The 17,349-nt window shown below is 48.0% G+C and overlaps 1 protein-coding gene across 7 annotated transcripts in view; it reads left to right on the plus strand.

The window, feature by feature from the left end:
* Window positions 1-17,349, plus strand: part of PPFIA4 (PTPRF interacting protein alpha 4) — a 99,204-nt gene that overhangs the window by 26,198 nt on the left and 55,657 nt on the right. For all 7 annotated transcript variants that reach the window (XR_002103074.1, XM_019546353.1, XM_019546354.1 and 4 more), the window contains exons 3-10: window positions 1,593-1,694; window positions 2,241-2,405; window positions 5,539-5,613; window positions 10,581-10,682; window positions 11,432-11,653; window positions 12,292-12,438; window positions 13,201-13,335; window positions 13,751-13,834. Coding sequence is in view for 6 of the 7 variants with exons in the window: in XM_019546353.1 (XP_019401898.1) it covers window positions 1,593-1,694; window positions 2,241-2,405; window positions 5,539-5,613; window positions 10,581-10,682; window positions 11,432-11,653; window positions 12,292-12,438; window positions 13,201-13,335; window positions 13,751-13,834 (1,032 nt within the window). In the remaining variant the exon portion in view is untranslated. The remainder of the gene's footprint in view (window positions 1-1,592; window positions 1,695-2,240; window positions 2,406-5,538; window positions 5,614-10,580; window positions 10,683-11,431; window positions 11,654-12,291; window positions 12,439-13,200; window positions 13,336-13,750; window positions 13,835-17,349) is intronic.

Genomic DNA, 17,349 nt, shown 5'->3' on the forward strand with positions numbered 1-17,349 from the left:
GGCACCAGCCGGCAGGGCCCCTTAGGCAGGGGACAGGGATGGGGCTTATTCCCCCTCCCTCCAGCATCAGGGGAGGGGGCTTATTGAGCCACTTGCCCCAAGCAGGGAGCGAGCGGCAGTGGCAGTTAGGGTGGGCAGACTCAGTGTCAGTCCCTCGAGGACAGTGGGGTAAGGGGAGGAATAATCCCCTTCCCTGCTCTTTTGCCTCAGGGGCCATGCCAGCCTGCCACTGCAGCAGCAAGGGGGAGGGCCCAGCTCAAGTCCTTGCCAGTGGGACAGGGAGCGGGAATTAAACCCCTCTCTGGCACAGCTTCCCTGCAGCCAAGGGTGTGCTTTAGCGCCCCCTGGCACTTGGCTTGCGCAACTGCAGGCATCTGCCTGCATTTCCTCAGTCCAGAGGGAATGTCTGTACTGTACAAAGTGGTTCAACCTAGGCAAATTAGACTAACCTGATTGAATCAATTTAGGCTCTGGCTTTTTGAATGTCTGTCCCTAGCCATAAAGACTGTGAACACCCAGAGCACTCAGACATCCATCATTAGATACAGGTGTGTGAAGATGCTGAGGCTTGAGAACAGAGCTGGAAAAAGAATCTTCTGTGTTGAATATTTTATTTGCCCAGCAATGTAGGTTTGAGTTAATTGAAACTTCTTGCAGATTTTTGTCCAAACTGTTGAATTGTTTTAGCAGAAAATAAAATAGGGGAAAATTCTTTGAAAAAGTCAAAACATTTTAGTTTCAGAAGCAGTTTTGGAATGAAGTATTTGCATAATATTTCAATATCTATTTAAATTTTATTAAAAGATTTTAGAACCTCAATTTTTAAAATCACTGATAATTAAATGTGTCTTTCAATCAGAACAAGTGTTTTCCCAGTTCAGGCAGTGAACCAAAAAATCAGTTCATTGCACAGCTTGACCTGACAGAGGTGGTGGTTTCTTAGGTGTGGTGTGTTGGTGGAGAAGGTATTATCTCTCTGGTTGCACATGTGCATTTGTGAATGGGGAGGATGCTGCATGTTGGTTTAGTTTCACTGTGTTGTTTTAACTAATAACTCATAGGCTGTGAGAGGAGGACATCAGCGCTTTCTTGTGTCATTATACATCGATAAAATATATAAATTATGGGACACTGTTTCCTCTCAAGGAAAAACCCTCTTAGGAGCCATGGGATACAGTTCTTCCCAGCCTGACTTCAGGCTTTTCCTTTGGCAAATTGGTTGTATTTGCTAATTCTTTGGAAGTGAGCGGGGTGGTTCATTCATTTCCACAATTTTGCCCCAGTGTCATAAATGTCAGCAAAACTGTGGCAAAAAAATGTTTCCATACTGCATCTGCATAGTGCATCTGCCACCTTCTCCCTTCCTTTCAGTGTCTCTGCTTCTTGTAGGGGTCTCAGAGTAAAAATTCCTCTTACATGCAGGTCCCTGCTGCTGAGGCCATGGTGATGGTTCTGGTGAGTGTTATGGGACATGGTGGGAAGGAAGCTGGCGAGGAGCATCCAGCTCTGTAGCAGTAGATGAGAGAAGGACTGCATCTGGCTTCCACACCTCAGGCCAGCCCTGCTAACTCTCTGGTTATGACTCTTTGCAGGAGTTTGCGACGCTGACAAGAGAACTCAATGCGTGTCGAGAGCAGCTGCTGGAGAGAGAAGAGGAGATTTCCGAGTTGAAAGCTGAGCGCAATAACACGAGGGTAATTCATGTCCAGTCCTAGACCTGTGACCCAGCTGCTCCTGAGATAACCTGTGATCTGAGGAGCATAATTACATGCCATTGATCCCCATCCCAGGAACTAATGGCACCAGAAAGAGTCAGACAAGCAGCTGCTGGGCTAGCTTCCTCTGTCCCAGCTTTGTCCATGCTCTTCAGGTTCTTGGCTTCAGTGTTTCCCTGCTCATGGAGAAGCTGACAGATTGCGGGAGGAAAGATTCCCTCCCTGGAGCCAATGCCCACCCTGAAGAATTCAGGAGAAGGGCTCACCTTTCAGCCATGAGTTCGGTAGGGATTTGGAATAGTTTCTGTAACACCTGCTAATTTCCTACTATGGCCTCTAGGACCTGCAGGATTCCCACACAGTTTTGCAAAGGAATGTAAGGCCTAGTCTATAGAGACCCCTGCTAGCCCAGTCCTGTTTCAGCTCTACAGCCTTCTGCAGCAACCCTGCTCCTTAGGTTCAGATCCCTTCCACCCCCTCAGTCCTGTGAGGTGGTAAAGGCTACTTTCTCTCCCTCTCTTGCAGCTCCTTCTGGAACACCTGGAGTGCCTGGTTTCTCGGCATGAGCGGTCTCTGAGGATGACTGTGGTGAAGCGCCAGGCCCAGTCCCCCTCTGGCGTCTCCAGTGAAGTCGAAGTTCTCAAGGCGCTGAAGTCGCTGTTTGAGCATCACAAAGCACTGGATGAAAAGGTGAGGTGCACTGCTGTGGGGCCCCAAGACAGCCAGGCCCCTGCCCACATTCCACTCCCTTTCCATAGCCAGTGGCCCAGAATCCAAAAGCCTTCATCTGTATCCAGCACTAGAGCTGGCTGCCCAACTTCCAGCTGCTCCCAATATGTAGCTCTGTCCCTGTGGATTGGCAGAGTTGGACGTGAGGCATGTGGAAGGGTAGCTCCCATCAGGCTCCTCCTACTCCAGTATTCTTTTCTTCTCTTCAAAGCCAGAATCGCCTCATCTCTAGGCAGCAGGATGCCTTTCCTTGTTAAACCCAGCCTCTCAACTGTTCTCTGTGATGTTATGGCAGCAAAGTCACTTTGGCTTTCATCTCAGGAGCTCCTGGAGGATATGGGTCATGCAGAGGCTCAAGGTCACTGCTTCTTAGGACATGATCCTTTTATAGTCACTTGTTTGTACAGCACCAACTTCTACCTTCCCTGCGCAAGGGAGAGGCTGTGCTGCAGAACTGTGAATGGTCTGTGGGTCCGTGACTTCCCTCCATCCCTTAGGGGCAATGTCCATAAGCTGATGCACCTCAATCTCTGGAGCTTCCCCCTAATCCTCACCTTTGAGTTTCTGTTTCAAAGTATCACCCCATATCTCCCCTCTGTATCCCTTTGTGCACTCTGACTTGCCCTTGCTTCTCTGCCTTCTGTACCCTCTGATAATCTACTGTCCCCATAGTCACTTTTCAGCCAGGCTGGAGGAGTTCAGCTCTTTGCATAGATTCATAGATGTAGGGTCAGAAGGGACCTTGTAGATCTTCTAGTCCGGCCCCCTGCCCTGGGCAGGAGAGAAAACTGAGCTCAAATGACCCCAGCCAGGTAAACATCAAGCCTTCTCTTAAAGAGCCCCCGGGTAGGAGCCATCACCACTTCCCTTGGAAGCTGGTTCCAGATCCTAGCCGCCATGACTGAAGTACTACCTTCTAATGTCTAGTCTAAATCTACTCTCTGGCAACTTATGGCCATTATTCCTTGAATACTTCGTCTTCCTGGCTGTGCAAGGCCCATAAAGGAGCTCAGGGCTGGCGCCAACCTCCTGCAGTGCAATGAGACCTGACTCCTACAGTGGAAACCAATGTCACCTTCCTGAGTACTGCTGCCGGTGGTGGGGGGAGCAAAGGAGCAGCTTGAGCAGGAGATCTGAGAAGGTTCAGAAAGCTGGGAGGAACCCCATCTTCAACAGTGTGAGCAATCTTAGCAGCACAGGGGTCAGGCTAGGATCACTTGTCTGGAAGGAGTTGTCTTGTCTGAATTGTGGTCTCCAAGCTGTGAGGTGGGAGGGCCAGGTTAATTTAAAAATGACAGGGGTCACAAACAACCTGGGGGCATTTTTTCCATTGTTTTGCCATCCCCCAGTGCAGGGCTGTCTTAATTTCTAGCAGCCACAGGTTGCATGCCTCACAGATCAAACCACTGAGGCCACAAGTGTCATGGGCTGCACAAAGGACCTCAGGGCCCCATGCTCCCTTCTGTGTGTCTACGCAAGCACCCCTCACCACTGCACCATGCACCCATGCAGTTTCAGCCTTGCCCTCAGCTCACATACTGCCCCACCATGTCCCATAGATCCCTTGGGAGGGAAGAGGAGCCCAGAGACTGAGAATGCTGTTGCAGCTGGAGTGATGCAGGGAATGGTGCTCAGATGAGAGCCTGGAGGCCTCAGTTTAACCCCTGGAGGGCCACATGCAACCTGCAGGCTGTCAGTTGAACGGCCCTCCTCTAGTGCAAGGTAGGGTTGCCCCCAGGTTACCCTAACTTGGATGGGGCAGAGAATCAGAGAGAGAGGTGGTGGTGGGTTATCAGCTTCTCTTTCTGTGTGTTCTGACTCGTCTTATCTTACTTTACTTGGGGCTGCCCTCAGTGTGAGCAGAGCTTATGAAAAAATTTAGCTGGAACCTAAAAGGTTTCAGAACAGTGAGGCTCGAGCTGCTTCCCAATAGGGGACATGGGGATAAGACACTTGGCTCCTACAACTGAACTGACTGATCCAGAAGTCCTCTCCCAGTCCTTTGTCCTCTGACTGTATCGTGCTGTCTCTAGGGTTTCCACAGCCCAACAGGCAGGTGGGTGAGGGAGCAGCGAGACCTGCTTTCCTGCATCCTTTGTGATGGAGCAGGAAGCTGCTGACAGCTCCAGCAAGAAAGGAACAGCAGCTGCTCCAGCTCACCGCAGCTGCAGGGGAGGTGGCAGTGAGGTAGCACCCCCATTTACTTTCCATATCAGTAGACCTGGTCCAGTTTAAAAATTCCTGGGTATAGCTTTGGGTTATAGCCTTAACTCATTCTCAAAGTGAAATGTCTGTCACCGTGCAGATTCTCCAGCTTGCAGGTTGGGTGTTGGTGGCCACGAGTCTGGCTGTGGAAAGAGATGATCAGGCTAGGGTACCAGTGGGTTGAGGGTGCTGACTCGTCTTCTGCCTTCCAACCAACTACCTACTGGTGTCTCCCCAGCCTGGGGTGCCTCTTGATGAGGCCCTCATGCTGCCTTAACGTTATCTTGCACCCCAGATATGCTACCTGCTGGCAGAAAAACAGCTGTGGATACTGTGGGTGGTAGTACTGCCTGCCTGCCTGCATACACCCTGCAGTCCTGGGGAAGAGAGAGGGGAGTCAGCAGGGGAGAAGACTGGAAGAGAGCAACTCTGTTACATGGAAACTAGAACAAAACCTTGGACCCAGTATTCTCGACTTGGGCTCAGCCAGCACCTTGGAACTGGGGGTTGCGCACCTTGGAGCTGGGGGTTGCACACCTTGGTGATGAAATGCCTCTGTAGCTCACATTCACGGGGTGAGGGTATATCTGGTTTCTTGCCCCCTGCAGTTCACACTCAAAGTCCATTAGTGCTTCAAAGGATCAAGTCTCCTTTGATTTCCCAGGCTTTTCCTCTCCCCTTCCTCCCTTCATCATGCACGCTACAGCTGCTGACCAGGATGCACCATGCTAGGAGGGAATGCCCTATGCTAGCCACATGCCTTTGTGCTGGGGGATGAGACGGGAGTTAGGCTAAGGCTGGGATTTAGCTGCAGCCCCAGCACTTCCCAGAGGTGATGCCCCCTCTGTAGTAACGTAATAGCCTTTCCCATTATCTTAAATGACTGCAGGTGAGAGAGCGCTTGCGAGCAGCATTAGAACGAGTGACAACCTTAGAAGAACAGCTGGCGGATGCCAATCAGCAGGTAAGAGTCATGCTTTTGGATTCCCCCTGGGAGTCAGCAGGACTTTGTCTGGTCTTGAACCTGGGCACAGCTCCTGGGGATCCCCTGGCTAACCTGGAATCGCTTGCTGCAGCAGGAAAAAACACCGGCATTTGTCCAGACCCTCTGGGTAAGACAGAGAACAGCAGGGTCAGGTGACGTGTCTGTCACTTTTGTCATAGGAAGTTAATCCTGCTTGAAGACTGTTTGATCTTCGAACACAAGGCAAGAGGCATGCTCTAAGCAGAGCTGTGCAGAACTGTATTTAATGAATAGTTTAATCATAGGAAAATGAACTTTTTGGCCAGCTGACAGTTTGTGAACTGGAGCTCAGTTTGGCAAATACTTTTGAGCAAAAGCATGATAAAAAAAACATTTAAACAGTCAAAATGTTTTATAATGACATCTACAGAAATTCCACTCCTTTAGAGTCAAAATTGTTCCTCTGCGCTGCATTTTGATTTTCATTTAAAAATTTCAGTCATTTCAACATTTTCCCAACTTAATTTCTAAAGAAAAAATATTAAAGGGAAAAAATATTTGTGTCAAATTGGAATTTGTTTATTTTTTCTTTCTTTTTTTGAGTTACCAAGAAAACACAACTTTATTTGCATTGATCTGAAATTGTTGCTTTTTTAAAAACACTTCTGGCTTGAACATTGCTCTGGTCTCAGGCCCTTTGAAAGTAGCTCCTAGATCTTCAGTCCATGCAATGTACCAAACTCCAGAGACAGGATTTTAGACCCAGTCTACAAGTGGCAGGATTTTAGACCCAGTCTATGAGGGGCTTTCTCGTCTCTTTATTTGACCCCATGGCTGATTACTTGTTGGCTGTCCTGTCTCCCCAAGAGCTTCCAGCCTTCCTATGAGGATATGACCCTTCCAGCTTCTGCCTCCATCACATTGCACCAATAGGATATAAGGATCCTGTTTTATATGAATCACCGGTTTCCTTTGCATGGGCTGTGCTGTATGGCACTGACTGTCCCAGATTTCTCTTCAAGAAGCCCAGTGCTAGTGGCTGCTTCTCCAGAGTGGAAATTGTTCCTCTGCACTGCACTGAATTTGAGCGTTGAGATTATTTCCTAGAGGAGGGGCTCCTATTAGGACCATGTGTGTGAGTTCTTCTGTGTTGTCTGTCCATGTGGGCCACTCCCGAGTCTAAACAGACCCTCCAGCAAGGAAGCATATAGCAGCAAGGTAGGCTGTTGGGCTTGGCACAGGCCTGCAGAACAGTTTGAACAGCCAGAATGAGTTTGCTTGTGATCCTCCTGCCTCAGATGTCCCCTTGGCCTTTCAGCCCATTTCACTCCAATGCCCTCCCTCCCTTCAGCAAAGGGGTCAGTCAGATGCATGCAGTGTCCTGGCACCAGCTGAGAGGAGAGGTGAGGGGAGATATGGGAGAACGTGCCAGCAGGTGGCAGCATGATATCAGTACCCCGACAGCTCACCCTTTGCAAATCTATCCTTCCCTTTAGTTGGAATCCCTCGTCTCAGTTTCATCCTCTCTCCCCTAATCCTGCCCCCAGATACCATTGTAATTGCCCCTTCTCCCAGGTGTTTACATCTTTGAATATTTGTGGACAGGTGTCTAATTGACTGATGCTCAGATGGTGTAATTTGTTGTCGCGCCCATGCTGTGCCATGGCTCAGTGAAGCTATGACATAGCTATGACACGCAGCTTTGTCATAGCTTATTGGAGCTATAAGTTTAGACCCATTGTACGACTGCAAATCCTTTTCTCTCTTAGCCAATCCACCCATTATTTATGTACCCTGCTATTTATCCCTTTTACTTTTTTGAGACACAAAACAAAATATTTTACCAAAGCTTAAATAGTTCTTGTGCTCTCCCTGTCACTGTCCCACCATTTCTGTATTAGAAAACACTAAGCGGTCAGGTTTCCTGGCAAGATGAGTTCTTTATAACTTTTCCTTTCTTGTTTTTGTTCATGATTCTGGTTCCCTTCAGTTCATTTAATATATTTTTCTCTAAGAGTATTTTCCCATTTACTTGCTAGGTTTAGCAGTCAAGTTTACAACATCCTATGCTACCTATTAGGTGCCTAGGTAGATATAGGCATCTGTGTGTCATCCTGTTCCACCCTGCTTGAGTCCCTAAAAAACAGTTAAAGCAGAAGGTGTGAGTAGGTCCTCCTCTTTGCTGCTGCTTGTAGCTTAGTCTGAAGGCTAAGAAGATGGTGTGTGACAATGCAAGTGCATGCATATTTTTTAAGGACTTCAGCAAGGTGGAGTAAGTTCACACTTGTATGTGCAAGTCCACTTATACACCCAATAGGTGGGATAGGATCAGCCCTTATTTTTTATTTTAAATGAAAGCTGAGATTTTCACATATACTCGTGATTCCAAGTGCAGGAGATTTACCTGAAGTATCAAATAGAGTTGTCTAGAGTTATCTCCTGGAAGAAGCAGTTCTGTGCTGAAGTGCTGGTCCACTAGATACCATACTGTACCTTCCTTTGTTCTTCTCAGTGGTTTTGCTACTGCTGGTGTTTGGCTGTTTATAGTGAGAGGGATGGGGGTTGTCTGGAAGTATGAAATGTGATTAAAAGACGAAAAATAACAGAGAAAGAGAATGAGAATTAGTGTCCACACATTTTTCTTTCTTTTTCCATATTTAGAATGTAGTTTCAATCTCTTTGGTCTCTCATGGGCTACCCACTGGGGTAATTGCAAAGCTTCATCAGTTCACAGATACATGTACAATTATACAGCTAGAAAGGTGTCCGTGAAGCCCCTTACAGCATGGAAGATACATGTGTCCTTTGTGGATGGAATATGGAGGTATTTCTAACACCTACCCTAACAAAAAGATTTTACTGCTCATTTTTTACTAAGATATTAAGACATTTGCTTAATGCAAGCTTATAAAAACGCATTCACACCAAAGAACATGATTTGTATAAACATAAAAACGATGAAACGGAATGTAGTTTCATCTTAGCTGTAAATAAATACCAAACATGACAGTGGTAAATCTAAGCTATGAATGTAATAAGATGCTCATTAGTAAGATAAGGAGATAGAGACTATGAAAATACTGTCAGGTGGATACATAACTGGTTGGACCATTGTGCTTAAGCAATAGTTATTAATGGCTCTATACCTAGTTGGGAGGAGGTGTCAAGTGGAGTTCTCCATGGGTCTCTTTTGGGTCAGGTATTATTTAATGTCTTTATTAATGATTTGGAGGATGTGCTTGAGTGCATGTTTAGCAGATTTGCAGACACCAAATTGGTTGGAGTCGCAGACACTCTAGAGCATAGGTCTCGGATCCAGCATGACCTGGATAAACTGAGGAAATGCTCTTCAGTCAGCCAAATTAAATTTAACAAGAAGTACAAAGTCCTGCATTTCAGACAGAATAGTTACATATATGAATACAGATTGGGGAATGATTTGCTAAGAAGCAGTACTGCAAAAAAAGGTTAGGCATGAATCTTCAGAACCTGAAGGGTGATTATAGAGATGGTGGAGATGGACTATTCTCTTTGGCCACAAAGGACAAGAATAGGAACAATGTCCTACAGCTGCAGCAGAGAAAATTTAGATTGGAGATTAGGAGGAACTTTCTGACTATGAAGGTGACAGAAACATATTTGGAAGAGCAGGTTTTGATTCTTAAATCAGAATATCAGGGGTTTGAGTCTTATTCTTCCCTTCCCTCAGTCATTGCGCATTGTCAGGATGTGTGACCCAGAAGGCATTACACTACTTTGTGATTCTCCGTGGTCTCTGGAGAGTGAGTGGCCAATGGCAAGTAGGTGGTGACTGCAGCAAGATCTTGCAGTTAGGTAGCAGTGGGACCACCCAGCACCTCATCAAAGATTGGCAGTACCTTGGACAACCTATCTCTAAATATGGCAAGGAGCACATCTCCTTTCCACTTTTCCTGAGCCTTCAGTTGCTTAATGCCTTTTTCCTGTTCTCTGTCCTCCCTGACAGCCCATCAGCTGGGCTGTCCAGTCTTTTTCCTTAGGTTGACAGTTACTAATCATAGATATGCATAACGGGGCACCTCTGCTCCCGGACAGCAGCAGCACATTGGACACTGGTAGCTGCCAGCAGTGGCAATATGGCCAGCCAGCAGCTGAAGTGGCTAGTATTTTTGCACCATCCCTGAGTTATGCTGCTGCTGCTTATCTATGAGCTATAAAGTTGCTCCAGGACCCTGTGAGTGAGAACCTCTGGCCAGTGTAATGAAGAATGATTCCTCCTGGTTTGACATCTATGACTGTGTATAGAATCATAAAGAAGTCGGGCAAAAGGGACTTCCAGAGTTAATTTAGTCCAATCCCCTGCTTGAGGCAAGATCATCCCTGTTCAAACCATCCCATGCAAATCCTTATCTAACCTATTCCTAAAATACAGTGAAATCTCATTGTACAACAGCAAGGTGCAGCACCCTAATCTGACACAGGTAAAGCAGGAGGACATTGTCAGCCAGTGTCTTGCTGCTTTCAGGGTTGTTAAAATATGCTCAAGAGATCCAAGGAAAAGGGTCATGCCCCCTGCTATAGAGGAAAAATCCCTACAGTCTGCCCTAGTCTGACCATGGGTTAAAATTCTTTCTTGACCCCAGATGTGGTGATAGGTCTGACCCTGAGCAGAAGGGCAAGACTCTTTAGCCAAGAACAGCCAGGTTTTAGTTCTGGCAGCTGCACTGGCATACCCCAGTCGAAATGCCCAGCTTTGGGAAGGTTGGAAAAGAAAGCCCCTTGACCTTTAAAGCAACAGGAGGGGAAAAAAATCCTTCTTCCATGTGGCAACCAGCAAAGCCCAGAACCATGGGAAATAGCTGGAGTGTAGCACAAGCGTAACTACTTTATGCTTGGTTATTGTGCAGTGACCCTAGCCCTGAACAGGGAGCAGGCAGTACTAGAAATGGTGCTTGGTGTTTTCTAATACATATGGTTAAATTTTGCAGGTAACTGCTCTGCAGCATGGCCCCACACAGAGGGAAGCCCCACTAGGAGAAGATGAGAAGAAGGCAGAGGGCAAGGAACCAGGGCACAAGATTCCATGGAAGGTGAGGACCCCCAGGAGAAAATCAGATCTGAGCTGAAACGCTCCACACTTGCTCTCTGACTGGTAGCCGTGTGTGGATCAGCCACTGCAGGACTTTCAGGGAGGGTGCCTTTATTGACCTGCCTTCCTTGGGTGGCTGCACACACACACACACACACAGGCACCCAAGGAAGGCAAGTCAATAAAGGCACCCTCCCTGAAGTTTCCCCTGATAATTTATAATGCCAGTCCATGTTCTCCTTGTATGATTACAGGATCTTCTGGTAAAATGGGTTTCCTCACTTTGGGGAGACAGGCTGCTGCAGTGAGAGCATCAGACTTTAGCATACCCAAGTATTTGTTCTTGTCAGATTCCCCTCACTGGCTGGATGTTGTTATGTGCTGTGCTTTTAAAGAGACATGCCTGTGTAGCACTTCTGAAATGGACATACAGATCTTCCTGGTCCAATTACAATCACCAGCACTTGAAACAAGTGCCAGATAAAGCCTGTCAGGACCCCTCAAATTCTCCTGGCTAAATAGAATCCATCTCATTGGACTTTACTACCCTATTTATCCACATCCCTCTTCTCTGCATCCTGAGAGCCTCGGTCAGCTTTCCATCTTGACGGGCTGCCCCGCTGGGCTGTGTCCCTTACAGACTCCTCAAGAAGCTCTAGGCAATTCAAGCAGTGCTTTGGGACAGCTTAGAGGCTCTGTTTGCTGCAGCTGTATTGTAATACTAACATTGTCTGTTCTGGGGGTTTCCAGAGGCTGTCGAATGGCTCTGTGCACCCTGATGATGAGGCGAGTCGCATAGTAGAGCTGCAAGAACTCATGGAGAAGCAGAATTATGAGCTTGCACAGGCTAAAGAGCGGATAGCAGCTCTGGCTGCCAATGTTGCTGAGCTGGAAGAGGATCTAGGCACAGCCAGAAAGGACTTAATCAAATCAGAGGAGATGAGCAGCAAGTACCAGAGGGACCTTCGAGAGGTCAGATGCTTGTACTCTTATCAGCCTGAACACTCTCTGTGTCTGAATTGCATGTGGTAACTCAGAAGCTCAGTACAGGGTTGTGCTGTGGGAAGGGTGTGGAGAAACAACATTTTTAACAAGAGGTTTGGGGATTCCTGTGTTTGGGCAGCTCAGCCTCATATACTTCCTTTTCCAAGGTTATGAGTGCCCTGCAGCCGCCAATGAGTTACTTTTTGGCTCCCTGAAATCTCAGCCCAACAGCATCTTTAGTTGGATACTCAAAAAAACATAGGCACCCAAACGTGTTGCTGTCTCATGGCAGTGAGCTGCATCCATGCCAGAATAGATAGCTTTGTTACTCATGGCTCCAGGCTATCACTGGTAGTGGGATGAAGTATCTTCAGGGCTTTATACCCAGATAAAGGTTTTCAGGATACCACACATGAATGTCTGTTGTCTGATGGTTTCCCCTTATTTCTGCACTTTGCTCCCATTATGCTAAACCCCTTTCCAGTCTAAGTGAAGCATGCAGGCTAGGGCTCCCTTCTCCTCTGATCCTGCTTTAGGCTGGTGCTCTGCCTGCTTGAGGGTCATGGAGCTGTTAGCTGGTGCACACTAACAGCTGGGGCTATGACTGCTCATCTATGTTCCCTCAGGCCCTGGCTCAGAAAGAGGATATGGAGGAGAGGATCACCACTCTGGAGAAGCGCTACTTGGCAGCTCAGAGAGAAGCCACCTCCATTCATGACCTCAATGACAAGCTGGAGAGTGAACTGGCCAACAAGGAGTCCCTCCATCGCCAGGTACTGGGCTATGCTTCAGGTACAACCCACACACGGGGAGAAAAATGCTTGTCAGGCTACAGAGACGATGTGTCCTGGCTGGAAACTCCCCTCTTCTCCCTCTCACAGAGAATCATGTCTGGAAGAGTATGTTCCCCCTAGTCAAGAAATAGGATATTGTCCATAAATTCCTCCTCTTTTCTGACCAGCAGGATTTTTCCCCAGAAGCCATCTGGGGAAAGCTCCACTCAGATAAGTGCTTGACCTCTCCCTGCATTGAAGTAGATGTTGTCATTGTCTGCAGCTACTGTAAAGAGAAAGGACCTAGAGAAACCTTCCCAGGAGTGTTGATGGGAAATGTTAAGCCCACACCCAAGTATCCACTCAGCCAGTATCTTCTTCTATGGTATGAGCCAACTCTAACTACAGAGGATCAGGAGGAAGTTTCCTTCAGGGGCAGATTGTTCTCTGGTTGCCCAGTAAAGGGATTCCCCACTTTCTTCAGCAGCAGCTGATGTTGAAGGTCAAATGCTGGACTGTTGATGTGATCCAGTCTGTGATTCCTTCTGAGTGAGATGAATCTAGTTTAGTGCTAACATGTTCTCCCAAACTCTGGGCAGGATCCCACAGGTGAAAGGGCAGGTTTTTCAGGACTCTTCTGTTTGCTTGTCCTTGAAATGCATCCTCTCCCCCTCTGTAGCCTGGGTCTGAGTTGGGTGATGCTGGGTAGAGGAGGCTCCCCAGCCTCAGCATTAAGCACATCTGTTCTGCATTGTCCTGCAGTGTGAAGAGAAGGCTCGGCATCTGCAGGAGCTGCTGGAGTTGGCAGAGCAGAAACTGCAGCAGACGATGAGGAAGGCAGAAACGCTGCCAGAGGTGGAGGCAGAGCTCGCCCAGAGAATAGCAGCCCTCACAAAGGCAAGTGTGCTGTGGGAGGCACAGCAGAAATGGGGTCTAGGCCCTACTGGGTCCTTCCTCAAAATATAACCTTGGACTGGCCAGATGTGCAGGCCATAAAGGATCATTATCCCTATCCAGTTCTGCACAGTACAGAGCAAAGGACTACCCAGAGTTAATTCACATTTGAACATGAGCATGGCTTTTACACATACACCCAGTTTTGATTTTGAAATTACCTGTGATGGAGAATCCACTGCAGTCGTCAGCACCTTGTTCAAGGTTGGTTCTGTTGACCCCACTGCCATGTTGCATTGATGTCCCATTGCAGGCACTGAAGGTCCCAAATGCCATTGCTGTTTCTTGATAAGGTAACTCTTCTCTAGAGCTGTAAATGCTGACACTTCCTAGAAGAGTCCTTTAATTTTTTTCCTAGGCAGAGGAGAGGCACGGGAGTATTGAGGAGCATCTACGGCAGCTGGAGAGTCAACTAGAAGAGAAGAACCAGGAGCTGGCAAGAGTAAGCGCTACTGAAGCATGAGAGCAGGTGCACCCTGGCTTCCTGCCAAGATCTCACACTGCTCTTGGCATGGACACCAGGGTCAGCTGCTGCTTCTTGATGCTACCCACTTTCCCTTTTATTTTAGTTTGGTTGTGTCAGTAGATACCTGGGCAGGCAGGGGTCTTGAATGTTTGTCTGGGGTAGCAGGAAAGTCTGTGAAATTCTGACAGGAGGCCTAGATTTGGAGATGATGAATGTCACTCTTGCTGTGGTTTTGTTGTCCCTCTGGCCTTGTGTTGGCTCCCACAATGGTCACTCTAGTGTTAAACTGAGCCCCACCCCTCAGTGCAGTGATTATTTTAAATGGCTCTTAGGTATTTATTAAAAGCACACGCATGCTTCCTCTCATCTAGACCAGGCCTCTGTGAGCACTGCATAATGGTGGACACCACCATCTGGTCCCTGCAGCCCTGGCACGCTGTGTTTGAGCGTCTCAGCGTTCTTAGTCACATGTTACCCTCGTGTAGGCCCACAGCATTGGAAACACTTCTCTCCTGTTTACAGGTAGAGTAACTGGAGTGCAGGAATGGAAATGGTGCTGAACTATCAGGCTAGCAGGGAATATGGCTGAGGCCTCCTGATTTCCATTTTCTATGTTGCAAACGCTGCTGACATAATTGAGTGTCTTTGTGAAAAAGCTGTGTGCAGTATAGAGAGGTGCTTCTCCCTCAACTCTAGATTTTATCTGGAATTCAAAGAAGACCTCTGGCCATCGGTGGTGCAATGATCTGGAACCATCTGTAAATAGGCATGGTGGAGACAAAAAAACTGAACCAGCTTTGAGGTGGAGTTTGATCAGCTTCTGAATAGGTCAGTGCGATAGGTCTGCCAGCAGCAGCAGAAGGCCGGACTCCGTAACCCAGGAAGTCACTTCCCATCCTGCGTCCTGTGTTTTTAATTCCTGATTGCCTTTGAATTGTAGGTCTGCTTCTTTTCTTCTACTCTGTGAGGATTTTTTGAGTCATTGCAGCTCCTTTAGTGTAGAATGGGTTCAAGTGAGAGGAGATTGGGTCACAGGTTGCATCTTGCAGAAGCTATTAGCTCAAAAGAACCAATCCCTTTTGCACACTGCCTAGGTCAGAGTCAGAATTAGCACTCAGTATGTAGTATTCAAATTGCAGCTTCTCTCTGGATCAGAGGGATCCCGCCCCGCTCTCTTGCTCTCCTGCTTAATCCCTGCACAGATGTTATACTGACTGATTGCACAAACCTAGGAGCTCTGACTCAGCTTACTGGGGCTTGAGCAAAGAGAGGTGTGTGCAGCAGCCCAAACGTGTGCTGCACACAGAGTGATCATGCTGTCTGGCAGACAAGCTCCCTAACAGCATTAACCATGTACAGTGGTTTGCCAGTGTTCTGGTTTAGCCCGCAAGCAGTGATGTGCCTGTGTGCAGAGGTAAAACAAGGATTGGACTCAGTGGCTTCTCCCCATCCCTGATCTGCTTTGGATCCAAAGCAATGCTGGAGCGAGATGTGTTAGGAGAATGCATTCTAGTTTTCAGACCAGATACACATGATGTGGTTAAAACACCCACCATTTGTTAAAGTTGCCAATACCATGCAGGAACTCAAGGACAGCAGAAGAATGGTGGGAGGTTGTCTGGAGAGCCAGGGAGGAGCCCAGGGATGATCTGGGGACCTCACTGGTTTAGGAAGCAGCATTGAGGGGGCAGAAGGAAAAGCAGGGAGAACACACATCACTGATGCCTTAGGACAGGGGTACTCAACTCCTGGCCCCACAGGTCAGATCTGGCCTGTAGAGCCATGTCATTTGGGTCTCCCCAGGGGTCTGGAAATTTGACAGCAGGGGCACAGTGGCAGCATTAATTGCTGCTCCCCTGTTGCCAAATTTCTGGACCTCCAGGAGCCCCATGGCCATATAATGTGGCCATGCCCTCCAGGTTGTACCAGTGTGAATCCAGATGCAGATGCATGGGATTGGGTCCATGAGCCAACCCTGCACACTGACCAGGCACAGGATTCAGCCATAGACTGAGCCTACACCATTCATCTGGCCAGAAGGTTGAGCGCCAGTCTTCTAGGGAGGCTCCTGAAATGGCAGGGAGAGCTATATCAGCTCCTTGAACAGACGCTTACCAGCTGCCTTTATCCCTGGCCTGGTACCTCAACGATTTAAATATGATCTTAACAGTCAAAGGTCCAGTGAGCCTCCCTTGTCTGGACCCTGGTTTCCATCTGGTAGAGGGGAAGCATGGCCCTTGCCTTTACAAAGCACATCATGAACCAGGGTGATCCGTTCTAGTTGTTATCTGATTGTCCTTGCAATGATCTGATGTTAGCATTCATCTCTCTGCGCAGTTTGGCTCAAAACTCTCCCACTTCAAAGAACCCAGAGTTCTTGCTGGAGTTACAGAGCAAAGCTGGTGCCAACAGCTCAGCAGCCTCCTTAAAGCCTAGAAATCCCTTTTTCCCCTGCTCCAGTAGCTCAGGCCTGGCTGTTCTCAGCCTAGTAAAATCTTCTCTGAATGTAGCTGGGGGGCCTGGAAGACATTTGGCCTCATGATTTATATATTTCAGGAAGTTAGGGAATGCCTGTACTTAAGGGCTGGGGATGAAGGTGCTCCCTTCCTTCCCAGCTGCTCTGGGTCACTAGCACTACTGCTGCTGTGATGCTGGGATATTGTCCTGCCTGTGGCACTGTCAAGGAGTCAGCCTGGTTTCCTATGGAAGTGAGGCGCTCAGGTGTGTGGTACTGTGTGCTCCTGTTGCTCATTTCTACAGTGGAACAGGAAAGCAGGTCCCAATGGGTGGTGCCTGCCTGTTCTTGCTCCCTAACACCATAGCCATGACATTGCTGGCATTGGACCTGATCTAGGTTGCCTTCTTCCTCCATGGCTGTGGGTTTGCACTGCTGAGAAGTCAGGCAGGGCTTTTGGCGCTAAGGGAGAAAAGTTAGGATTTGGGCACCCAGAAGCTTTTGCCACTGGGCGGGGGGGAAGGAGGGGGAGGGGAAGGTTACATCTCCTCTTTTAGGCCTCATGTGGAAGAGGCCAGAAGTGGCTCAAATGGGGATTGTCACAATTTCCTAGGATCCGTCATGACAGAGTGGTTAAAGCATCTGACTGGAGGTCAGAGAGGAGAGTTTGAGACTTGCACTGAAGGTCACCCTCAATCAGCCTGGCTGTAAAGAGATACCTGATCGTTCACTCAAAAGAATCAAAGGATGTGGTTGCATATGATGCCAGCATCTCACTCTCTTGTGTGCTACTACCTACAGCATCTGGTGTGCTGTAACCATGCTAGCCTGATGGGCTGTCAGGCACAGTCAGATCTTTGACCTTGATCTCCTAGGCCCAAGTTGCAGCAATCCCTGATATCAGTCAGCTGCCCTGATACGCCTAATGCATCCTACAGTGATGCATAGGCCATAAGCTCATGCTAAAACTACCAAGAATGAAATAGCTAACAATATTGCCATGCTATTGGAGGTGTTATCTACAGAAATACATGGG

Source organism: Crocodylus porosus, unplaced genomic scaffold, assembly GCF_001723895.1.
Source record: "Crocodylus porosus isolate Cpor-Errol unplaced genomic scaffold, CroPor_comp1, whole genome shotgun sequence".
NCBI lineage: Eukaryota > Metazoa > Chordata > Crocodylia > Crocodylidae > Crocodylus > Crocodylus porosus.